Source organism: Lathamus discolor, chromosome 3, assembly GCF_037157495.1.
Source record: "Lathamus discolor isolate bLatDis1 chromosome 3, bLatDis1.hap1, whole genome shotgun sequence".
NCBI lineage: Eukaryota > Metazoa > Chordata > Aves > Psittaciformes > Psittacidae > Lathamus > Lathamus discolor.
In genome coordinates this window covers 48,336,556-48,363,683 of record NC_088886.1, presented here as the reverse complement: position 1 = coordinate 48,363,683, position 27,128 = coordinate 48,336,556, and the positions used below count along the sequence as shown (strand labels likewise).

Sequence of the window (27,128 nt, the reverse complement as noted above, 5' to 3'; positions counted from 1 at the left end):
ACCAGCACCCCCAGGTCCTTCTCCACAGGCCTGCTCTGAATCTCTTCTTTGCCCAATCTGTAGCTGTGCCTGGGATTGCTCCGACCCAGGTGTAGGACCTTGCACTTGTTGTGGTTGAACTTCATAAGGTTGGCATCTGCTCACCTCACAAGTGTGTCGAGGTCCCTCTGGATGGCATCCCTTCCCTTCAGCATATCAACTGAACCACACAGCTTGGTGTCATTGGAAAACTTGCTGAGGGCGCACTCAATCCCACTGTTCATGTCAGCGATGAAAATGTTGAACAAGACCGGTCCCAACACTGATACCTGAGGGATACCACTTGTTACTAGTCTCCAGCTGGACAGTGACCACAACTCTTTGTGTGCGGCCATCCAGCCAATTCTTTATCCACCAAGTGGTCCATCCATCAAATTGTTGTCTCTCCAGTTTAGAGACAAGGATGTCGTGCAAAGCGTTCGACACTGTCCCACACAAGTCCAGGTAGATGACGTCAGCTGCTCTATCCCTGTCCATCAATTCTGTAGCCCCATCATAGAAGGCCACCAAATTGGTCAGGCAGGATTTCCCCTTAGTGAAGCCATGCTGGCTGCCACCGAGCACCTTGTTTTTCATGTGCCTTAGCATGCCTTCCAGGAGAATCTGCTCTAAGATTTTGCCAGGCACAGAGGTGAGACTGACTGGTCTGTTGTTCCCTGGGTCACCCATTTTCCCCTTCTGGAAAATGGGGGTTATATTTCCCTTGCTCTGCTCATCAGGAACTTCATTGGACAGCCATGATTTTTCATATATGATGGACAGCAGCTTAGCACCTTCATTTGCCAGCTCATTCAGGACCTATGGATGGATTTCATCACGTCCCATGGACTTGTGCATGTTCTGGTTCTTAAGATGGTCGTGAACCAGATCCTCTCCTACAGTGGGCATAAGGTCTTCATTTTCACAGTCCCTGCATCTGCCTTCCATCAATACAATTACGTCAGTCCAGTAACTGCTTGCACATTAAACTATAATGTTAAGAGCCAGCCTTCTCTTCCATTAAATATTTCAGAAGAGGCACTAAGAGTCCAGTATGCTTACTGAATTCTTTGATGATGCAGCAGCAATCTCGGAATTAGAAATAGCTGGAGCTCAGAAGACAGCGGTATCTCGCAGCATAATTTTAAAGAATTCTAGTGCAACTCAGTGAAAGCTGTAGCACCACTTTTTAAGGATAGCCTCTTTTTTGAGGGAAAAAAAAAGCTGTGTATGGCCTCATAATGGACAAGCAAAATGCTGAAGGTGAAATAAAGAGCTCTCCGTTTCTTTAACATACCATTGTAGACAGTTTGTAAAGTTCATTTCTCTGTGAAAATGAGTCCTGTTTCAGGAAAATTAACTGGTAATAACTGACAGGCAACACTAAATACCATCATCTGCTGGACAAGCAGAAATATATTTTTTGGGCAGTGTGGTGGGTGCTGTTTGTTTGTTTTTACCATAATAGTGAGTTCTGTCTTACCGTGAAGTAATTTGCAATGTTGATGGCATTCAGCCATAATGAAGTAAATCTTAGAAACATGTATGTGATGCAACAAACAAATTTTAGTAATTTGTTAATACTTCCCTGAATGAATTTACATAAATACTTGATGGCAATGCTTTAGTCTTATTTTTGTTGTATGCTAGCTTAAAAAAAATCCTTTATTTACACAACCAGCTGACCTGCACAGCTGATACTGACATTTATCTAAAACAGAGGCCAGCCTCTGGTTGTCTTTATATAAACTGTGGTCATTTCCCAAAATCTTTTCTGAGCTCCACAGCAGACTGTCCTTGCTCATCTTCTCTAAGTCTTCTTCCATTGTAAGGGTTTGACGACTGGTGTGTGCATAAATATTACATAAAAGAAAAGCACTATGGACATTAGAAATGGTACTGTAAGACTTTCAATCTGCCCACTCAGCTCATAGGTCACAACTGTGCAAAACCTCTGAAAGTAAGTTTTTGCTTTTTTCCTACTATTCAAGAGGCTTTAATTACTTTCATCCTTTACTAGGTTGTCAGGAGACAGCAGATACAGATACTTCCTCCTGCTTAATTACTAATTTGGTACTTGTATACCTTTATATCTGCAAACAGCTTTTATAAAGTACATTCTAATCAGCTACTTACTTCAGATCTTGCAGAAGGTCCTTGGCATTAAGCATCGTTATTAAAGAGGTCGTGGCTGCTGGAATAATGATTATAGGAGTTCGCGATCCTGTAGACATAACAGAGTTACATTTGGCTGGTTTTGGTGTAGGGTTTTTTCTTTGGTTTTGTGTGTGTGTTTTGGAGTTTTGACCATTTTTTTTTGTGGTTTTGATCACTGGTATCTCATCCTGCGCCCCTCTCCCTTGGTTTTGGTGGTTTTTTTTCGTTAAAGGAACTTTACATAAAAAAAACCCCCACCTGCTTAACAGATCAAAATCATGGAAAAATAATAATGAAAAATTGTACTAAATATTTTCAAACCTTAAGGTTTTCCTTGCTGACCTCTATCAGGAGTCTATAAATTTGGGTAGGACCCATAGTTAGCAAAACAGAATGCTGTCTGCATCCTACAGCTTGTTTATGTTGTGGCTTGTGGTTCCAAGCAAGACATAGAATGGGTACAATTAACATGAAAATGAAAAGGATCATTTATCTAAAATTGACTCACCTTTTTTCTGGTTTGGAGGTGGTCTTGCTTGAGAAACTGAGGGAAAACAGAAAAAGTAGCAGAATGATTAATTCAAATGGCATCGTAAGGCAAAACTTAAATGTTTTTAGTTGCAGGAGTGAACAGAGGAGAGTCACAGTATTGTCATTAGATCATTTTCACAGAAAACAAACAGCTTTTGATCATCTGAAACATGTTACGACCATTGACTCAATCTATCCTAATTTTACTCTGAAACTAGTCATCCCTCTCCAACCTCCTCAAAAAGTCAGGGCACTACAACACTGACTAAAATTGCAGCAATCTTAAAAAAAACCTGCTTGTAGATCTTAAGTTCTGTAGTGCTGAACCAACAGGAAGACTGTTTCACAACAAACTAATCTTTACAGACCTTCAGGTTTTCATTAGTAGTTATTATTGCACATGACATCTGCAGGATTCAGTGATCCATAACATATACACAACTTGCAACAATCAAAAGCTGACTGCTGAACTCCCCAGAAAAACCTCAAACCACCAAGTAAAATCACACAAACAATACAGGCCAGATAAAAACCACAGAATTCTCCCCTACACCCTGCCAATAAAACGTTCCCACTTCAGTCTTCCAAGTTGTGACCTCCTCAATACAGGAGATAATTCAGTCTCAAGCTGGAACAGCCATCTATTTTAATTCACTTCAGCACTACTACTGAATAACCTGGCTTCCTCCAAAGAAGCATTTTACAGTTAAGTTTTCAGGAGTCCTAACTTGAGAAAAGAATTTTTGTGCTGGATAATTATCATCCTATCTGTTTATCCTAATTCACACAAAAAAATATCATGAAACGGTGAGCAGTAGGAAGATTGATGCAGACTAACTCCAGTCTTAACTGCTACTATGCATGACAAATTTAATTAATTGACTTCCAATTTCGTAGCACCAACATGCTCATGTTTATTTATGACCAACTGTTTCCGAAACTTCCTAGAACAGTATAAATATTCAAAACACATAGTTGCCATTGTTAAAATATTGAGACCACATCCTTAATTATCTCTTCCTGACACTGTCAAATGCACAGATAGAGTTGGCAACACTATATTGAACTACACAAACTTTATCTATGCAATGATATTTTAATATATTTTTTTTTATCTAGGTATCTCCTTGATCTAAAGAAGTTCCTGAAATACATGGACAGCCTTAGCTGCCCTAAGGAGGAATCGGGGTAGGAGGGGAAAAGCATCTGGAAGAAATTTGACTGCTTTGTACTTTGATACTGCAGAAAGGTGCAGAAAAAATAATCTTAACATGAAAACACATCTTGGATATTTTTTCACATCAGTATCTACAACTGTTCTGTCCAATTCAAGTAATGCTTCTGATGTGCAAAGCAGCCTTTTTTAAACTGTATTTTTAAAAGTTTCAAGCCCAAATTTTCTTTGAATGAATCAGTATATACTTTTTGCAGTCTATACTTCGTTATTCTCTCTTCAACTCAAAATATAGAGGCAAGACAATGGATTATACTGGCCTTACTGAAGGGCAGTATCAGTATAACCTATATAATTTACATATTTCTGTCAGTTAATGCCCATGAAGTAACAGGTAGCAGTAGGAACCTGCGACAAGTCAGACAGATTTCTGTCTTTGTTACTTCTACCCTTTTCATACTGCTGTCTGACAACTCCCATTTGCATGATTATGCTTAATGGGGCTAGTAAGGTAAGTATGACAGGCAGCGTGACCTTCCTAGTACCAAAATAACCAAACAGAAGAATCTGTGCACAGCAGCATTTAGGTATGCTGAGAGTATGCAATATTAGTATAGATTTTTTGGGAAAAATAATTTTTGCAATACTAAGTCTTAAAATAAAGTCCTACTAATAAATCTCGGGCAACACCCTGAAAGCATTTAGTAGTCCTAACAAGAATATGGAGTACTCCAGCAGTACTTTTATGAAGAGTATATCCATTTTAAAAGCCAGCTTTGCTCCCAAAAAACCCAAAATGTCCCCTTTTCAATACCTTCATAACATCAGCTTGTTCTTAAATAACACCCTTCACTTGAGACTTACTTCCACCCAACCAGAAACTCTCATAGTATGCTAAGTGCAGATATGCACATAGCTGTTTGGAAACATGAATCCTCTCATATACTGTCTGTACTCTTACACTCTCCAAAAAACTCTAAGGGTTTCTCATCATACTATCTTTGAATCTCAATTTGAGATTCAATCCGACATATAAAACCAACTCGGTAGCTAAAGTTTTCCAACTGGGAATTAAAAAGCCAGTTGAGGATTCTGGCCACGTTATGAATACCTTAAATGCCAAGAAGTGTGAAGAAGTAATGATAATGCATATGGAGAAAGACTTATTTCTGATACATTAATAATAGAAGTAATAGCTTATTTCTTTTTGAGATTAGCTTTTCTATTTAGGCTGTTTCTCATTGGAGTATTAAAACCAGCTCTTATTATATATTTAAGCTGGCATTTGTGAACTATCAAGCTGACAACCAAGTTCGTCACTTTTTAATTTCACTAGCACATCCTTTCAATGTGCTAATCAGGCAACACATTGAAAAGAATGAACCCAAGTGCCACAGTATAACATGAACCAAACAATTATGTGTTATTTCCAATACATACGCACTTAAGGACCACAAATAGACTATCCCCACTTCAGTCTTCAGCTAACTCAAGTTTTAAATAGCACTTCTTTGAAAGTCACACTTACTTGGAATAGAAGCACAAATGACAGTAGAACTCCTTACCTGGTCGTGGTACAGGCTGTGCTGCTGGCGTTTGTGTTTTGCGAGCAGAAGCACCTTCCTTTGAAAAGATAGAAGAGGTAACATTAACAGCTGACCTTCTTGACAGGTACATGGATTTTTTAAATGAACAAATTGCTACAGAGGGCATAATGAAAATTAGGGCAATAGGTTTCCATTAAACAGAAGAAAAAAACAAACCCAGTAAAAATATTCAGAACTCTACAGATTCAACTTTAGACTTGGGGATAACAGACAATCTTATAAGGTTTTACATGTTTACATTTTATCCATCAAATGCCATTCAGAAACTTCTACATTCGAAGAAACCTTTCCTATTTACAGTATTGCTTCATTTTACCTATGATAACTTTCACCAAGGGTTAGGAATGTCAATATAAGCAACTGGCTAAAGTAATTTCAAAACAAGACCTGTTTATACTCTGGATGCAAAACTAGGACTAAGAAATTGCAATGCACTCATCTCAGAGTTTCGGTGCCCAGAAATAGCCCACTTGTGATAATTAGTTCTGCTCATGCCTTATCCAATTACCTTAATGTAACAAACAAAAGACCTGCACAACTATTTATACTGGTTAACTCTGCAGAGTCAACACACTAAATAAGAGAACAGTGAAGTCACATGTCTGGTTCCAAAGCAACAGTGAACTCCTGCAAGAACAAATTCTGTTCTCAGCTACTGCTGTGAAAACTCACTGAACAAAACACATATTACTAACACTGTATGAAAGCTCGCTATATATTCCAGCCATTTCAATTTGCAAAGCTGACAGAAAACCTTTTAACATGAAACCACGAATTTTAGCTGAAAATTACTTAAATGCTAGGTGAGGCATATACTACAACTGTGACACACTTGGAAAAGCCAGAGATCCCACTCTGGGAAAAACCTGTTGGAAAGTACTCCAATATAGCATTACCACATTTGTATGTCCGTGCAAAAACAACAGTACATTTTGTAATTCAAATAAAAAAGCTTATCAGCAGGGCACTACATCCAAGTAGCATCAAGTTCCATGATTTAAATAACACTGAACAAACTGCTTTTAACTTTCCACCATGAAAGTTAGAACTGTTTTTATCTCAAGAACTGTGAAGTACAATTAGAAGAGAAGATTGCTGGACAAGCACTTAGAAAACACAGACTTGCCCAGAACCTTTATTCCCTGAGCTTTAGTCAAATCCACCCATGCTTAGTTACTACAGACCAGAGCTGACATTTGGTAAAGCACACAGCTTTTCCAGTCAGCAACCTCCAACTGACAGTATAAGGATTCAACCCTGCATTGCAAGAAATGCATTAATTCCAAATTCTGCTGTACTCTTTTCTTATTATTAAAATGCTAACAACTATGTAGGACACTTGAGTCAGTAACTGTTATTTTAAGACTTATTTTTTCAGGCATCTGAGAAAGGGTATTTTGCCAATGTCCTTTGACAATAATTATTCAGAAAATGATAAAAATCAAAATGCCACACTAAAAGAAGAGAAGCAGGAAAGGCTGACTACTTTTGAGAGAATCCTTGCCATTTAAATAGCAGTTTTTTGAAACACTGCCTTTTTACCAAGAAAGTGGAAATAAAACATTTTGCACCTGTTTCTGTAGAAAAATGTAATTTTCTGTGTGAAAAGACTGTTCCTATGGTGCACTAATTACACTTTTTGAAGAAATACCAAGAATTCCCACATGACATTTCCTTAAATTCACAGCACCTCATGAAATGGAAAGAAGAACATCAAGCAAAAGAAATGTCAATTTCTGAGATGCTGTTTTAATTTTCTAAATCAAATCCAATTTACTTTGATGCTTAACTATGACTGTCTGCAGTCCCACATGTAATACATTTCCTTCCCTACAGAATCAGTAATGCAAGTTTTCTGCTTCACTTCCACTTACTCTGTGCCTCCAGTGTCTTGAATAGACACTGCAGGTCCTACAGCAGATGCAATGAAGGGAGGGAGTCAGGAACTGCTTCAGACCTTCTAAAGTTTTTGGAAATTCTTAGAAAGAATTGTAACCAAATTATAACCTAATCCTTGCTCTGGTCTCCACTTGTGCTTAGGACTTTTCTCTTCATCAAAATGCCCATAAAGCACCATAATATACATACAATGTAGCCTAACAACATAACTGTCAAATTATCTATTTGAGAGTTGTTCACACTTTCCTCTGAAATGCCTTCTCTGCAATGATTAATTGGAAACTTAGCGCAGAAGTCTCAAAGAAAGTGGCTTTGAGAACACTGCAACTGAAACAAACGAACAAACAATCCCAAAATAACAACGGCACATTAAAAGAAAGAAAATAAAAAGATCACATCAATATCTGATTAATGGTAGGAAATAAATTCATTTAAATGAGTAGATACAAAGGACAGCCACCACTTCCATGTTTCTGACCTTTTGATTTGTACGAACAGTTACTGCAAATCAATAAATGGAGGTCACAGCTTTAAATGTTGTAAATCACTGCTTTAGATGGTAATAATTTCATGGATGAACCTCTGCTCACAGCTCCTGATATCCTGGCATCTTAGCAGAGAAGTTCAACTGTCACCTAACTGAAGGCATAACATCAATACTTTGTAACTGATCCACAACTTTTTTCCCTTTATGGCTACCAGTGACCTAATCACCACTTCCTATTACATAAAAACTGCAGACAATGTAGCAAAAGAAACGGATTTATATTTTGACCCCACATTTCTTAAATGGTTTGTAACGAGAAAAGTATACTACGGAGATAAGGAAAAAACAGAAGCCCAGAGCATTGATGGTTGACAAGTTACACAAAGTGGAGAAGAAAACCTGCTTTCAGTAGTGAAGTCAATAGCAGGATAATTTTCCTAACATTTCACATTGCCCTGAAAATAAAAGATGTTACCTTAAGATAGAACATTAATGCTTTTCAAAAGCATTTGGCAGACTTATACGTTTTACCTATGACAATGCACAGATTTATGACACAAGCTCTGTTTACAAAGCAGGCATAACCACAGACAACTATGCTATTTCTCACAGGAAAAGAAAATTGACAGAGTAAACTTCATCATTGGTTCATTCAGCTACACAAGGTGCTGCTGGTGCACTCTCAATTAGAGCACAGTAAGACACTTCAAATCTTCCGATGAGAAGTTTTTAGTGGAGGAATTACTCTTAAGTAACTAACACACTGCAAATTCGAACTCCAGTTAGAGGAGTTTTTGTTTGTGCAGCTGTACCCTAAGCATCACAAGCAGCAGAAATCATTTTTTAGCTATTTAAAGAACATTCATTTCCTCAAAGTTTCTGAACACTTAACAGTTTCACTCGAAGATGACACACCTAATTCTTATGCATAAGCTGTCTGAGACTGTTAAGGAGTATATGATGAATATTCATGACCTGAAACTAATTTAGTAACAAACCCATGTAATTTGAAAAATACAAATCTTTAAGACAACCACTTAACATCGTATTTTAATGAAAAACATACTACTTGGGTTGGTTGTACTAATTTACCATAGGAAGTTAGAGTTTACTTATGATTTACATTAAATACATGAGTATTTAACCATTCAGAAGCAATAATCTGACAACAAAATCAGAAAAAAGATACCTAAAGCTTCATACTTTCCTGAATTTAATTGCATCATTCACAGGTACACCACTGTACATACATTCAATGTCAGCGGTAATGTTTCCTTTCGTATTAGATATTTACAAAATAACCGGTTTTTATTTTAGTGTATGTTTTCTGCTATTCAGCACTGTCCTACCTGAACACATACAACCACTGGGTTTGCTAGCTAATGCATGAACAGAAAATAGGTTAGTACATGTGAAAAAGTCCAGATTCCCTCTTACAGTCAAATAAATAAAAGAGCCTCACACCCTGAAGGACAACTGACTTAGACTATTATTGTATACTCTAGCAATTACGCTTCTGGCACCTTCTTTTCTTCCTTACACTTTCATAGAATTTGTGTTTGTCCTAAAAATTCAGACACTACAATGTACTCTTGTCGTGGTTTAAACTGATACACACAGCTCGTTCACTCACTCCGCCCCACCACCACTTTCTTCCTCTTTCTTTCCTCCCCCCACCCCTCCACGCTCCAGGAGGGATGGGGAGGAGAATCGAGAGAATGCAGCTCCCACAGGTTGAGATAAGAACAGCCCAGTAACTAAGGTATAACACAAATCACTACTGCTACCGCCAATAGTAATAATGATAAAGGAAATAACAAGAGAAGAAAATGCAATACCACTGCCAAACGAGTTCAATTCCCCTCCCCCAAAGAGAGCCCATACCCTTCTGGGTAACTCCCAGTTACCTCCCTGGGCATGACATGCTGTGGTATGGAATACCTCTTTGGCTAGCTTGGGTCAGGTGTCCCTGTCAGAGCATGAGACTCTCAAAGTCCTTAGCCAGGGTAAACATCACTTAGCAACAATTAAAAACAATCGGTGTTATCAGCTCTGTTCCCAGGCTGGAGGTCAAAACACAGCGCTGCATCAGCTACTAAGAAGGAGAAAAACTGTCTGCTACTGCTAAACCCAGGACAACTCTGGTACGTGTTGTGATTATAAACTATGTTTACAGTAACAAGAAGCTTTAGGTCTTAAAGTCTCTTAACTTTGTACATATTGTATACAGCTTACTTGACACCTTCTCTTTCACATGTGCGTTCCTTTTCCCTTCTCTGCTTCTACATTATACAGGCACCTAACAAAAAGTAAACTATGGTCAATCTACATTTATATTGAGTTACCCAAGACTGGGTAGGGGGTTTGTTTTACTTTTTAACAGCTTCTAAAACCTTCTGTAGTGTTTGTTGACCTTGCTAATCAAGAAATAAATAACTCATTGTGTTAATTTGAAAAAATTAAAAAATAAAAAAAATCACAAATTACCAATATTCATCTCGTACCAGGACCCTACTAGTCTGTATTTCTGACACCTAGCACTTTTCTTAAGTCTAAACGAAGATTAGCATCCACAGTTAAGTTACTTACGCTACTTTTCAAACAGAATAAGAAATTGCCTGAACAAAACTCAGGTACTTTTTTGGAAATGAGCCCTCCTATCTTAAGGAATCAAAAGTGCTATACTGGTAGAACATTCACTTGGAGGAACATTACACATATACCCAAGTTAATTTACTCTCCTGAAGAGCAAAAAAATCCAAAACTAAACAACCCACAATTAAAAGTTTCTTATTGTGGCTTTGCAAAGTACAAATAAAACCTATTTCACTGCACACACACAATCCCGACTAGTTTATATGAAGATATCCACAGCAGTCTAATATTTTTACCTTTAAAAAATGTTAGTAACAATGGACAGAATTGACAACTGGATGCCATCTTGTGGCTTTAACTCGTGGCAAATTAATTTTTTACCTTGTTCCTTTGTAACAATTTAAATTACTACAAGATGTTTATATAAAAATCTAAAAAATATCAGGCAACTTGCATGGTCCTGCACAGAAGCAGCATGAGCAAAAAGTAACATTTGATTCTGCAATAAGTGTTAGTGACTGCTTGTGTTTACAACATAAAGCAACTTTCAGCTTCACCATCCATGGCGGAAGATAGCTCAGCCAAGTCTGTTCTGCTCATAAGCCTGAATGTAGTAAAACTGCAACACAATGATTGCCAATGATATCGCAAATGAACTTCTGAAAATTCTAAAGTCAGCCTAAAGAACTACGGCAAAATCTAAACTAACTGCATAGTTGGAGAACAGTATATTTCTAGAAATTAAATCTTGTCTACACAAATTTATGACAAACAGCCAAAACAATGGGCTAACTTCAAAAGCAGGTATGTAACAACTGGTTCAGGTGGCCTCCTTTAAGCCCAATAGAAACATGTATCTATTTCATATAAATAGCTTGGATTCTGAAAACATAGGGCTTTGCCCTATGTTTTTATTTATAGCCCTTAAATAAATAAAGCCCTTTATTTATTTAAAGCCCTTAAAAGTCAGGGGGGCTGGGGCAAAATCTTCCACAGGACCACGGTTTAAAAAAAAAAGAAGAAAGCCAACAGGCTTGCTGTTTCTTTGCAGTCTCCCTAATAATTCTCTTTTTTTTCATATCACGAAGGTTTAGAAATATTTTCAGTTTAAGCGTATTTCGCATCATTGTATTTACACATGAAACTGGTACAGCTTATTTGCATACCTATATGCACAGAAATCTGCTTATGCATTCCCCAAGACAGATATTTAAATAATAAATGGCAAGATTTTAACTGCTTTTGTAATTTTAAACTGTTGTAAAAAATAAAATTTGATAACAAGATTTTAATTGTTGTGAAAATACAGCCAATGTCAGTCATTTTAACTTCCATTGCTTGAAATATTAACAGAAAGATCATTTCAACTGTTTACACTGTTTCAACTTCCTTGTAGTCTAGATAAAAAAAAAAAAAAAGTGGGAGTTGAAGCAGAATAAAAGATATTGTTACAGAATTAATTCTAAAAGGGGAAACATTTACCATTATTTATCAAAGGCTTCTGATGCCAACTGCTTAAGGATAAAAACACCACAGCTTTGCTACTGACATCTAAAAAACCTGATGCGACAAGACAAAAGGGGTTAGTAAAAATTATATCAATCATATTTATTTCAAAATACAAACCTGCTTATACTGAAGGTCATGTCTTACAAAACCTAGTTTGAAGAAAAATACCAATGGAAGACTGCCAATCCTCAAATTCAGTTGCAAGAAAGAAAACTTGATGCCCATCTTATAAAGATAAGGCAAATTTCATTATAGTTTTCAAAATATTCTTACATGTAGTACACCTAACAAATTCTGCAAGTGTAAGGAAATCAGATGCAGACAGTCTCTTCTGAATGAGTACAGCATTATAATGATGGAAAAGAGGGAGAAAGGAGAAGTAATGGAGGGTGGCAGAAATATACTGATATCATCAAGGGACTAAATGAAACTTAACTAATACTTGTTATTCCGCAGCTTTCAAATTAAACTTTTGTTTACAAATATCACCCTTAATTAACCCATTATAGAATCAAAACTGTCAAGACTACTCAAATTCTGGAACACTTACATTGTAAAGCATAACAAAGAATGGGATTGATGGGTTTTTTTTTCAGTAGCAGGTTACGGCTGTTGATCAGTGTCACTGAAAGATGTGAAAAATACTTTCTACAATTTCTGCTACAAACCCCATATTCTATGGGTTTTTTTTCTGGTGAAAAAACATTTCATATGAGTGATCACTACTTGCAGATACACTTAGTATTGGACTAGAGAAGCGTGAACACATGTAGTAGAAAGTTGAAGGCTAAAACATTAGCAAACTACTGAGTTCATGGTTATGCAAATTCCAGTTCTATTGAATTGGTATGGCAAAAGATGAAACAATCCTTTTAGCCTCAAGCTGTGTGTCAAAACTCTTACGGATTGCCAAATAATACGAGTGAGGCTGTCTCAGATAATTAACCCAAAGGGAAAGAACTTGAAGCAAAAATAATGTTTTAGTGATATATACTTTTGTCTTTTCACTCAGTTCAAGGGAATGAGTAATTTCAATAACTATAGGTAGGTATATTGTAGGAAGGGCTTTATTTTTAGAACAAACAAAATATCTGGAGTTCTGTCAGGACTGAGAGGTGGGTTTTGATGAAAGCAGCTTATCACCAGGAAGATGGAAGCGCCTGCATGTTTAATCTGGCGTTCTCACCGACATACCTCTTCAGCTCAAAATTGCTATTTCTATAGCAATGGTTTCAAATTACATGGGTGATGTAAACTCAAGATTAAGATACTAATTTTACTGGTATTCCGTGCAAGGATAAAGATGGGAGGAGCTCTAGCTCCTCATCAAAGACTGCTCGGGAATGTTTTGAAACCTTAGCTTTAGAGATAATAGTTTTAAAGCATATCAGTAATTGTTACTCATTTGCAGGAAAACACTGCTGACATGCAAACTCTATACATACTTAGAAAAGCACTGATAGTTTTCTACAGATCCTGCTTTAGAAACCATATTCATGACAACAGTCACATGCACATTAATGAACATGTTGCTCAACGCAGAGCAATGGCAAGATCCCACTTAGACTAGCATTCAGTGAGCAATTTGGACTCAGAGGAAATTTGCAGAGGAAAAGGCTTAAAAGATCTTGGAAAGGTTCCTTTGCAACTTCTGGAAAGATTTGTAAAATGTTTTGTGTGACAAGAATATTTTTAAAGGCTCTGTAAGTGCCTACACAAATACAGATGGATCCTTAACCTCAGCACAACAATTTTTCCAAAAAAAAAAAAAAAAAAAAAAAATCAAACCAAGACCCAGCAGTTGATTAACTTTATGTGACGCTGTTCAATATCTCAATGCAACAGAAACTGATGAGGCTCTTTCCAGACTCCCCTTAGTTATAACTGAATCCTGTTACTAGAACATGAGGTACAGTAATATTAGAATTCTAACACATAGGATGTTATTCAAGACCTTATGGGTTTTTTGTGATTGTTTGTTTAACAAATTATCCAGCACCACATTTTCCCAGTTGTACTTCACCCTGATGTGATATTCTCCTTTCTGTTCACTGGAAAGGAGTTTAACATTATTCTTCCATACTTTCCATCCCAGCACTATGGTTATATATTACATTATGTTACAAACAAACATCATTATCATGGGTGGTTATGGCCAGAGAGATGAAACCAATTTTCCAAGTAATCACTGTGAAAGACTTAAAATATCACAAGAAAATCCTGAAACTATACTCCTTGAGAAGCCAATGCACAAAGCTGAACAATGGAGTGATGATCTCTGAAGTTGTTTGTGTTGCCTAGGAAAGTAACTGCTCAGTTCAAAAACAGCAGCAGCTTTGTCAGTATCAAAAGCTTTAGCTGCAGCCGTAATAAACTGTAATACACAAGCCACGAGATAAGAGGACTTGAGCAATGACAGTGATGATTGCAAAACCACAACAGACTATAACCACTTCTACATGGAAAGGGCTATTTTGAACTCTCACAGGCCAGAGAAAAGTTTAGAAAAACTATGTTAATTGCAGACTGTCTTACACTTCAGGCTTCCTCCTCTAAGAATAAGAACTCATCTACTATGCAAGTTCAGCTGCAAAAGAGTAGGTGGCGTTTTTTTTTAAACCACATAAAGTGATATCTTGGGGCCTGTGTAACTGGAAGACGCTGCTAGTAATACTAACGTACAGATCCGTGCAGTCAGTCAAATAACATTGGTAATGAAGTTCATGATATCTCAAATTTTCTTCTTAACTGGTTTTGTGTTTGTTTGTGAGTTTATACTAAGACACCCCAAAAGAAGCACACCCACTTGCTATCACAACTTCACTGTAGCCTGAAGCAACTGTATGTACAGGAAATAAAAATATACTATAAAAGGGGGGTGGAGGAGAGGAGAAAGTATTTATGTAATTTATCTGTGCCATTTGCAAACAGAGTAGCAAACCTCCACCATTACATCTGCTAAAGCCCTAATATCGACAAACTGTCCATTCAGACAGAGCAGATTTGCTGTCTCGGGTGCTGGTGATAAAGATATTGACCAAATATTGAGACACAAGAGGTATCTATATAATGTCAGACAAGCAAGTAGAAACAGAAGAGTAATTTACAGCGAAATATTACTGATTTTAATCCAGCATAAAAGTTACAATTTAGTGACTTGTGCATCCTGCAGTCACCCACACTGGAAATCCCCCAAACTGGGAAGACCAGACATTTTAATCTGCTTACAAGGTAACTCAAATACTGCCTCTAAACATTGCTCCTTCTCTATCTGCGTAAATTCACAGGTTTGTTTTCAACTGTCATATTAAAAAAATAATAATGAAAAAAAAGGAAGAATGAAAATCAATCAACCAACCAACCAACAAAAAAAAAAAAAAATCCCAAAGAAAACCCAAATCCACAACAAAAACCCACAAGAAAAAATCCCACAGATTTTTGTCCTGCTGTTACTCTAGTGATCTTACTGCTTTAACTCAAAAAAAAAAAAAAAAGCAGATTGGAAGGAAGAAAATATGTTGTCTACCATGAAGATGGGAAGGGAATCAAATAGGAATGCAAACAGTTTTTTGGAGGATGGTGGTGGGAGGATGATGGGTGAACAGACTTGTATATTTGCATTTTAACACTGTGGCTAAGCACCCTTGATCATACGGCAGCAAAAGGCATTATTTCATGGCAAGAAAATAAACTCAATCACTTCCCCCTTTCTTAACTGCCTAATTTAAGCCTCACATTTACAGTTTGTATGATCAGAAAAGCCCCTGTGAAATATTCGCCAAGCACTATACACAAACACAGCATTATTCAAGGTTAAAACACATGGGAACAGCAACTAAAACTTCAGATGAAGCTTTCTGCAATATAAGCACCTCTAGCTCACATCGCAAGGGGATGGGACATACTCAAATTACTGCTAGCCCAGATTCTGTTCCCCATCTCCTTTCCTCACATGCAGCATTATTTCTATCTTTGTCCAGAGGTTGATAGCGTATTCAGATGAACTGATCTACACTTAGCTTTCCTCAGAAGAACCTGGGAAATCTGATACATAATAATCTTCCTACAAACACAGAGTTATTGGTAGTCTTGGGAATAAACTTTTATTTCACTAAAAATCCCAGAGACACCAACTGTTTTGAACAGACAAAGAATACCTTACATTTTCAGTGTACAGGCTTGCTGTACCACAGTGCCATATGAAAAAGCACTGTTTTGAGAACTATTATGACTGAAGCTGACATTTGATTGAAATGCTTCTTTCTGTCTGGTGATTTCATACACTTGTATCAAGGAAAAGAAAAGATTTTAGTAGGTTTAACGTCAAGGAAAACGCATGAACTACTGGAGCAAAATGTTTACATTTGAACTTCAACAAAATAAACAGATCCCTGGAAAAATTTTCCCACATTATAAGTCAGGGGATAGAGGCAATTTGGGATTGAAAAGGATATACACACAAACTTCAAGAACCAAACTTAAGAAAGCTCATAAACAGTATGAACAGTATCTCTATCTTAGTATTAAATTTTAGGAGTTACACACTCTCTAATTTCCCATGCTTTATATACTTAATAGAGTAAAACATTACCGAAAAAACTTCAGTAAAAACAAGACTAAACAAAAAAAAACACAAGAAAGCACCAAATCCGAACAAACAAACAAAAAACCCACGAAAAACCCAGCAAAAAACTCAACTTCAGCTCCTCAGTATCCTCAAATGACTGCTCCTAACACTGGTAAAAATCATTAACATATTTTTCTCTGTGCGATATTCTGAAGTCTGAGCATTTCCAAAATTTACAATAATAGCATCCCACTTATTCCAGTCACAGCAGATCTGGTGGTATTCTAGACTACCCACATCTTTTCCCTGGACTGCATCATGTTGATGTTTCAGACATACCATCTAAACATCTAAAATTAAAATGCAATGTTTTTTGTACTGTTGTATGCCATTTATGGTCCTATTCTCCAATTCTTTGTCCCTCCAGCTTTCACAGTGAGACACATTGCACTACATACTTTTCACTGTATAACCTCTCGTTCCAGGATTCTGTTCTAATTATGATTTTACAATTATGAAGGAGAACTCAAATTAGACCAAAACAGTTGTTACTCTTCCTCCTCCCCCGCTTTCTCCAAAATATTCCCACTCAGTGCAACCAGGTAACTCCAAAAGGCCCGAAGCTTCCCTCCCTAGCTACGGCTGTAAACAGATTACAAAGTTAAAATATTTTGTAGAGATCACTACTACACAGTACCAAATCACAGTACTGTACATGTCAGCAGAAACAGCCAGGAGGATACATGAACCCAAAATTCTCTATTTCCTAGATTAACCCTTTATACTTTGCCAACAGATTCCAAGATTAGAAAAAAACTAATAATCCCCAAACAGTACAACAAATTAAAACCTTCAGGTTCATCTAAGTGTGTTTTAAAGCCTAGCTCTTTGACAAAAGCTATTCAATCTTTTGATGGGGCTGTTTTACTACAAAAAGAAATCACATACGTGAATCAAGAAACAGCCACAATATTAATCATCGCATAACAGTGTCACCCAGGACGCAAGTATTTTAGTCACTTGTAATAGTCTTATGTTGAAGACAACAGAAGAACATATGCCATACTTGATCATAGCATCACTGCTTTTTACTCATGTGCTTCTTGAAAAATATTTAGGTTGAAAGATTTGCCTTCAAAATGTTTTGCACTAGCATGCATGCAACAGGATTTGTGCATTACTGCTACAAACAGACTGTGTACACTGCTACCGGTATTTGTATCCTGAATAAACATACCATTCATACCACCCTGCTATAGAATATAAAAGCCGATGCTGTTACATACCTATATCAAAAAATGTAGTGGCGATAAATCGTGCATTAAGTTAAAATACAGGAAGGATTCTGGCTGTATCATGCAGGAGGAATTTTCCCATTTGGCTTTCTGCCTCTACTTTCAGCTTCCTTTGGCATTATATCTAAATTCCCCATTATTCTTCTCTCTTTAGCAGAAAAGATTAAATTAAGCCCTTCTCAAAGCACTAAGATGACAGCATTCAACTTTTATTTTTTCATTTTATACACAATCCATACACTAGATGCTTAATCTGCAAGCTTCTATCTATGCATTATGAGATCTGGTTTTATAATATGACTGTTCTTTGAAATGGCTAGAGCACAGCTGTGTTTCTGGTAGCGCAGAAATGCAGTCCTCTTAAACAAAGGTCAACTGACAAGGTCTCATTCACACAGTCTGGGGCCATTCTATTCAAAGATGAAGATGGGATAAGGGCCATACAGAAACCTCTAAAAATTTTAGGGACTTCCTATTATGCTGTGACTTTTCTACACTTTTCATCCACCACTGCAGAAAAAAATATCCTTGACTAAATAAGCAGATTCAGAAGTATATTTTTAGTCAGGTTTTAAAAGTTTTCAAATGGATGCCCCTTTCTCTCTTCACTCACTCCTATGTCCACGTATGCACACACACAGACACACAAATTCATCTTTAAGAACTTCACACTGTGCATATACATCTAAGATGACGGAGTATGCCAATCAGCACAGGCCCGGGTGAGGTTCACTGCAACTGTCACTTCTGCTACTCACATGTTAGGAAGTATCAGTCATCCATAACAATCCTGTGGATTTCACAGTTTATCTGAAGGAAATCTGCCTTAAGCAGCAAGGCCTCCTCAGCTCTTCTTCAGCCCTCACATCTGTCCTGCTACTTCAAATAGGTGTTTCAACCTTTGAAAAGTCCACTGTCAGTGTCATAATATAAACAAGGTGTTTTGTTTTCTACAACAATCTGTTGCAGAGTAAGAACCCCACACTGGAAAACTGAGCACTTAGGTGACAGGAAATGAATAAGCCACTAAAAGCAGACAATGTTTTGGAATAGAATTAGGCTTTCAATGCCAAGATCTCAATGAGAAGGAAAAAAAAACCCAACAACCAAACCTCAAAGTGTAACAAGATTGCTCTATTATGACACCCTGGAATTTTCTGTATGTGCTTAGGAGGGCTTCACCAGTCACCACAAGATTCAGTTTCGTAGAGACTCACCCAATAACCTCCTTGTCTTAATCAGGTAGTGCTCTACTTTTATGAGAAAAATGGCAAAACGAAATAGCAGTGTCACCTTTTGAGAAAGGGCAGCATAGTAATTTCACGTGTAGCTCAACAGGCTGGTAATGAGTACAGAAACCTCACATTTATTCATGTTTTTCTACAAAGACATTTTAAAAATTTAAGAAAAAGCAACTACTCAAGAGCTAATACCAGAGTACATGTCTACTTCCTATTTTGCAACTTCTGTATCTTCATATCCTTGGGTAAATGAATACATGCCTATTTTGAAGGAAAAGCAAAATCCTTTATCTTCTCAAACAGACATTTTTGTCACTGACTAGTGCTTGGTTTGAAGAAAAGACATCTGAAGGCACTACCAGTATGAAAGCTGGTCTAAAAAATATAAAATAAACAAATTATTACCATCAGATCTCCATCAATGGGATCAGATATTCCAGCAAGCACATCTTCAATTCCAGATGACAGAGGAGCCTTCCATTTAGTGATTTCATTAGCTCAGAGCAGCTTTGTAGAAACACAGTTACTTTGCTTCCCAGGCCAACGGGGCTTCAGAAACAGCACTGCCACACAGCATGGAGCTGCTATTTATAAATCTTGAAAGCATCTCATGTATGCCACAGTAATGTTTCAAGAACAAGCAAACAATTCTGCAGAGAGTCATCAGAGCTCATTAGCTCCAGCCACACGGGACCTGAACCGATTCCACCAGACCATTCAGAGAAGGCTGATGCATCTATTCCCTAATGGTCTCCATTCCACAAGGCTTATTAGATTGTGTGCATTATCATGTGAATACACAGATCCAATTTTCATCTGGCATGGGTCCCAACCAACCTGCCAGTGAGAGAAGCAGATTCAAGAGACCTGCTCTGACCTTCCCCACCACATCCAGCACTTCCCACATTACTGACACATCTCCTTGCCCATTCTCTTCCCCCAGTGCACCTCAGATATGTGAGATTTAATTACACCCAACAAAAAGCACTATTTCAGTCATCAGACAAACCCAGCATAAAAGTATACGCACTGTTGCATAGCTCCAGACAGCGCTGTAGTGTCGGGTCACATGTAACACCACTAACAACTATAGAAAAAAAAAAAAAAGTCACAGCAAAGAGATCTTCTCCATATTAGGTGGCCCAGATTCTCAGACTCCCCTTTTTGTACTGTATCCAGGCCTCATTAAATTAAGAAGGAATTTTTGCTGTAGTTTGTTGCTTTGCTTGTTTATCTAGAAATGCAGCGGAAGCAGAAAACTACACTTGTCTTTTTTACACCATGATGCTTCTTATTGATATTAACAGAATTTCAAGGCTCTCTCTATTTGCAAAACTAACTCCAAGGAAAACAGTAAGGCAGAGAACCATAGGTATTTTTTTAATTCTGCAACGTAAACCACCACACATGCACAAACGTGTATTAACTGAAAAATACAGGAAAAGCATTCGTATGAGTCTGAATGCTTAGTATGTAATTCCTTGAGAGAAGAGTTGAAAGAACCTGCAATGAGCAACTTACCATCCAAGATTTGTGGGTTTTTTAAAAAGACAACATTTTTTGGTGTGTTTTTAAGAGGTGGACAACTTCCTTAGGCAACAGATGTATCCTATAGATTTACGTTAGTACAACAGATCAGTGATAGAAAGCTTAGCAGATGCTGATTAAGAATTACAAAAATATATATAAAAATATTTCAGAAAAATGTAATCTTTAAATTTAGATCAAAACTTATGAACTCAGCATTATTATATTAAATCTATCCGGGCAATTTATTTATTTTTCTGTTAAACACACACTCCCTCCAATTTGTGTTTTGTAATAATATGTCTTGAGATGATCAAGATGCAGGAGAGCTGTCTCTCATTTCTTCTTCTCTTAGAAGTCACCAAATTATGGAAAATAAAACACTGGAACTTAAGTTTGAAATATAGCAGGAAAGAATAAAAAAGATCTCTAGTTCTGAAGCAATATTCTCTCGACAATGAACATAATACAAATCAAGCTCTGTGTATTTCCTCTAAATCATGCATTTGAAGACTAGAAGTCCTGGTGACTCTGACTCCATATTTGTAATTTATGTGGGGAAAAAAAATCCTCAGGCTCATGAAATTACTCTAGACTCTTGCACAGATTACAGAAAGAACTACGAACACAGTTATTCAGACAAAAAGCATAATTTCCACAGCACAGTTTCATTTTCCTTGCAAGTTACTAAAGGGATGTTATTTAAGTTTAATGTGAATTTCAGAAGTGGAAAGAGAAAGTCTGCAGGACAGACTGGCAACTAGGGATATGCAAAGTCATTTTGTATGGTAACTTGATTTCTTTTTCATCAGAAGCATATACAAATGAATATGTACTTCTGACAGATTTTTTCCCAGAAAACTGAATTACCTTTGAAATACCCAGAAATCAGTCAATAATACTAAGCACACTACATGATAATCTCAGCACACATCAAGATCAGCTTTTCATTAATATACACTGCCTAGAAGCCCGTGAGAGCCTGGAAACCGAGCTTGTCTCAAACATTGCTCAAACTGAGCTTGTGTCAGATACCATTTTCATTTGATCATGGGAGGCCTTGCAAGAATTATGGCAAATGAAGCAAACAAGGATGTTAGCTTTCAATACTGCACATGCTGGATCATTCTGACCCCCTTGTTCGAAGCTGGTAAGCCTTCAGAGGACAGCGAAAAACATTGATTCAAAGGACAGGGCTTAATATGAGGGACAATGACCACCAACACAGGCCCACACAGAACAACAGCTTTGGAACTGCACTTGCTCACTACAACACATCCATCATTCTAGTAACACCTTTCTACACTTTGCATGCAAATTATGGTTGACACCGCAAAGAACACTAAAGGGCAGGGCTCAGGTCAGAGGGTGAGCTCCCACCACCAGCAATACCCTGGGTGAAGAGGGCCAACAACACATCAATAGATCCCCAGGTGGTGACTATCTGCTAGCAGCTCTTATCTCTCTCTCCCTGCATTGATCTCTCCAGGAACAGACAACCTGAGTTTGTTAAAGAGTTTCAGCATCTGACTTGTTTGTGACTTAATTCCAACCAGGCAACAAATATACTGAGTCTGACCAGTTTTGAGTCACACATGCCTTTCGACCAGGCTGAGCCAAAGCCACTTCAAGCTGAGCGAATCATTAATATGGAAAGACATTAGGGGGAAAAAAAAAAAAAAAGATACATGAAACAGGCTAGCCAAGATGAATTAGTTCTATCAGATGAGGTAGTTTTAAGGGTCTTTGGAGAAATTTGAATTCCCCTGACATGTCAAACAAAGGACAGCAAGGAACTGCTCTTTAAAGGAGACTTATTTTCCATGTTATGATCCAGGTTTTCTGCGTGATATGAAGAAATATTGCATAAATTTATTACACAGATAGAACCCCCTGTATAACTGGAGAAAGAAATTTATCCACAAATAGTTTTTCCTATTTTCAGTATCTGTGCTTGAAAAAAGGCTTCAGGCATTTAAGACACTTGCTAGACCTTTGTTATTTCTGTTGTAAATCCTGTATGTCCCACATAATTAGCTGTAACTGAGAATAGCTATAGAATGGAGCTGTAGGAGTTAATGGGCTAAAGCTACTGAGGAAATGTGACACAAGTAAAGAGTCAATAGAGGTCTCAATCCCAAATCACATGAAATTCTGACAGCTCTGTAAATTCAGCTCTTCAATTTCACATTACTTAAGCTTCACTAAACATCTGCCTCACAAACTTCAGTTTCAAAACCACGAATTTTTGAGGCTGACAAAGTGCCTCCATATTCACGTACAAACAAAACACATAGGGAAAAGAATTTAGCAAGCAGATGAACAGTTGGAGCTGCTAATCTCTTAATCAGTCTCACAAAAAAACAGATAATCTACATAGCTCATACAGCAAGTGCTAGGCAGGAGGTCTGCATCCTGGCAATGAAACTGATGGGCCAAGACTCTTCAAATCATTGGAAGAGAAGTGCTGGATGCCTCAAGAGCCTAGAGACAGCCTAAGGGAAAAGGGTCTTCCTGTGCCTGGACAGGTGCTAACAGCTGGAACAAAGCATTTTCCTCCCTAGGCAAAAGAGCTGGTGGACTATTAACTCCCACAGGATGAGATCTTCCTGCTTTAAGAGATTTGATATGTAGTACAAGTTCTTCCCTAAAGTCTCACTTTCTGTAAGAAATTAAGTTTTCATAAAAATTCTCTTGCTGGGGGTGTAAGTGTGGGTGTTAGGGGTAACTTGACCATATAGTGCAGGCAGGTAGAACAAAACAAGTCATAAGGTAAGAGGAAAAAAACCACAAGTCTATTTTCCACAGTTGTTCCTTTAAACTACCTGTGAACATTTGGTACTTCTACTTTGGTACCCTCCCCTGCTGTGCTGAATCAAAGCTTCATAAAGTCCCTGTGCTTCTCAGAATGCAAAAGGAACACTCGTGACAGGCAGAAAATATTACTGCTGGCACTGGACTGTCAGTTCATCAGGGAAGAACCACACAACCAAAAATACTGCACAGTACAAATTATGTTGTCCATCCCCTGGAAAAAAAAAAAACATAAATTCTGCATTTAGCACTTGAGACCAGCAATAATTGGATGCAAAGCCTGGGGGAAGCTATGAAAAAAACATAATACAGAAAACTAAGATACAATTAAAGCAAACACCACACTACTGAGGAAAGAAAGAAATGCATCTGGACTATAGTCCAATATGCAAAATTTGCCTAACACAAAACCAGAATGGAAATAGAGTGGACTGAAGCCATTTTGTATTTTGACTTTTCAAGTAGATTTTGAAGCACTCCAAACCTGTGTTTCTCAAAGGAAGCTGTGAAAGCAGAATGGACTGAATTCCAGTTGGATACCATCAGTTTATTTAATAAAAAACCACACAAGTTTTAGAATTATTATGCATCCCCTCAAAATGCTTCCTCGGCCAGACTGAATAAGAAGCACCTTCACTTGAAAACATCACTTGGGTCTTTTTTCTCTCTCACAACTTTTCAAAGTCAGGGAATGTGCTTATATACGTTACTGAATGAGATAACAATTATCCACTACTCATTAGCAAACAAAAATATGCATCTTTCAGAATAACTGAAACTTTTTTTACTTCCATTACCATTTCAGATTGTTCTATATTAATGTATTAAAACATTCAAAGATTAATTAAATCACTAAGTTTATGGCTTGGATGCAATTAGAACACAGTTCAAAATCTTGACCATTTATAAAGAATGCAATAAGCATAAGGTGGATTTCAGAAACTACCTAAGCAATGGTGAAAAATCTACTAAGGAAAATAAGGCAGGCAATACTGACACTTGTGGTCATTTCTAGATTGCTCTTTTTTCATTCAGTTACAAACATAGTTAAGAAATACACTGGGATCACAAAATAGCCAAGCAAGTTACAAATACTTCATAACCCTGTCCCCTACACTCTGAATGACTTAATGGAGAAGTGTTCCTTCTGAAGCAAAGAGGATGACTACTGGCTATATGTATAGTAAATCCTAACACAGAAAATGAAAATTAAGTTTTTATGACACTCTGTATTAACACATTTCCACAAGGAAAAAAAAAAATAAAAAGTTTAAAAGCAAAAAGAAACAATCTTGAAAATGTTGCCATTAATCACTTTGAACTGTTACTTGAATGGTTTTTCAACATATTGCAGGTGAAATAATGCTACATGTTACTACAATAAAATGGAATAAACTTTGCAAAGTATTCATGGAGTATCCAAGAAAGCATAGTCCATATGGGAGCATTCAGTTGACAGGTCAGCTATGCTGTACATATTCCATTTAACTTTGCTAGGACTTGTGGCCACCAGGCAGAAAACTACCAAGTGGTATACACCTGACCATTGCAACTGAGAAACTTCTGTCAATGTTGTGAAGATTTATTTTAAAACCAGTTAGACAAGATTCCGCTGATACTCTCTCAAAATGACTGTCATGTAGGAAGGGTTGTTTCGTTTTTTGTTTGTTTGGGGCTCGGGCTGGGTTTGTTTTTTTTTTTTTTTCCCTTATTCTTTTGCGTATTCCAAACTTACACACCTTTGTTTTACATAAGTATATTTTGCTTTGTTCACAGTAGTTATGTGCACAGGTTATTCTACATAGCCACCTTTTGCTACTCCTTGCATCTGCTTCTAGCTTTGCCTAACTTGCTAAACAGTCAAGCTTTCACTGGCCACAGTAACTCTGCAGTGTTCCTTACACAAAGGCTGCACATCTTCACATCAGAGTAACTTCTTCTTAGTCTTAATAGATGGCAGCATTTCAAACACTAACATTGTAGCTTCTAATTTAAGATGTAACCATAGTAACATTACAGCACATAATACTCCCTGGATCAAGAACAAGCAGTCCACTGACCCTTCACAGTGAGAGTTGGCCGAACTAAAGCTCATTCCAACCTCCGGCCCAGCAAGATTACTAAAACATTCAGGTCATATTTCCAGTACAAAGCAAGCTCTGCCCTCCTGAAATACCTAGGAACATACAGTATCATATAAAAGTAGTAAAGAAAAAAGCATTTTAAAAGCAATTTCTTCCTGAAACTTAGACTCTAAGATACATCAGGCACACCCAGATAGAAAGTAGTAGAAAAATCAAAGCTTTTCCTTACTTTTCTATAAGACCTGCTCATCCTTTAAAAGCAATGAATGAACAATAGAAACTGTTCATTAAGGTTTAATAATTCAATATTCAATTTGTTCACATGGCAAGATGACAAATTTTACAGGTATTACCAGGCAACAGCTCTGCCTGAACTTCACAAGCTGTGCAAATAATTAAAAGCCAAAAGCTGATGCCTATTGCCTTCCAACAATGAATAGAGTCTATTTAGAACAATAAGGGACCTTTGGATTTTTGTACCTGTAATATTTACTACTGAGCAACTACAGAACAATATAAACAGCTCTGTCCAACCCATTATGTAAACATACTACGTGTAACTCAAACCTTCGGTGATACACTTTAGGTTTAGTGAAGAAATTAGAGTTGAAACACTAAAGATTTTAGCAACCATTCTGCTGAGATTTAGACTTGTTTCCCAAATACAATATTACATGTCTTATCCGAAAATTCTAAAATGAGTATTTGAAAAACCAGTATTTGCTTCTATGTAAATCAGTACTGACTTCACTCAACTCCACCCCTGTACTCCAGACTGCAGTAATACTAGCCAAACTCTGCCACATGTTTTTATACATACAGAAAAGATTATATAATAAAGTTCTGTATATTAGACGGGGCAAGTATAAGAAAACTGTGTGTTTAAGTGGAAAATTCAGTCAACTGAGCACACATGCAACCTTTCAGAATACCAATTCTCAATTATTCATCAGCATCCCAGAACAGTAAGTGGTCTGGACCCAGGTCTGTTGTCTCCTGCTGACGCACCCTCCCCCTCCTTTTTGAAATACCAGTATTTTTAGAGTGGAGGAGATACAAGTCTCTGCTGATATTAATGTTATATTTATAACTAATATCTAGAGAATATGCTCATGCTCCTCCAATGTCCTCAAACAGGATCACAGTATTTGTGGAAACTGCCATTAGGATAAGAAATGCATACATTAAAAACAAGAGTAAATTAACAGAGAAGGTTAGTGTACATTAATGAATTTGTTAGAAGGATAGAAATCTGATTATGTTTCTAGTAAATTATCGGAATATGCATCTAGAATAATAAAACACATTGACTGCCTGAGGAAGCCTTATTTGCCAGTAAAGGACATACTTACCCTGAGCCTACTCATCAGAGATACCTTACGATAGACCAATTACGTTTTCTTTATCCTTTGGCATTAAAAAAAAAAAAAAGAAAAAAAGGCAACACACCACCCAAAAACCCACCCCACCCCCCCCAACAACTAACAAAAACAAAAGAAAAACCAACCAAAAAAAGCCGTAAACCAAACAACAGAACCTCCCACAGATAAACCCCAATAAAACAAAAACAAAAAAGGCAAAAAACCCCAAAAGAACAAACCCCCCCCCAAAAATCCAGAAAAA

At 37.2% G+C, this 27,128-nt stretch overlaps 1 protein-coding gene across 1 annotated transcript in view; it reads right to left on the bottom strand.

Moving 5' to 3' along the window:
* CDC73 (cell division cycle 73) overlaps window positions 1-27,128 on the bottom strand; it is a 110,756-nt gene that overhangs the window by 15,252 nt on the left and 68,376 nt on the right. The window contains exons 11-13 of the mRNA XM_065675056.1: window positions 5,446-5,503; window positions 2,684-2,719; window positions 2,155-2,242 (exon numbers count right to left, since the gene is read on the bottom strand). Coding sequence (XP_065531128.1) covers window positions 2,155-2,242; window positions 2,684-2,719; window positions 5,446-5,503 — 182 coding nt within the window. The remainder of the gene's footprint in view (window positions 1-2,154; window positions 2,243-2,683; window positions 2,720-5,445; window positions 5,504-27,128) is intronic.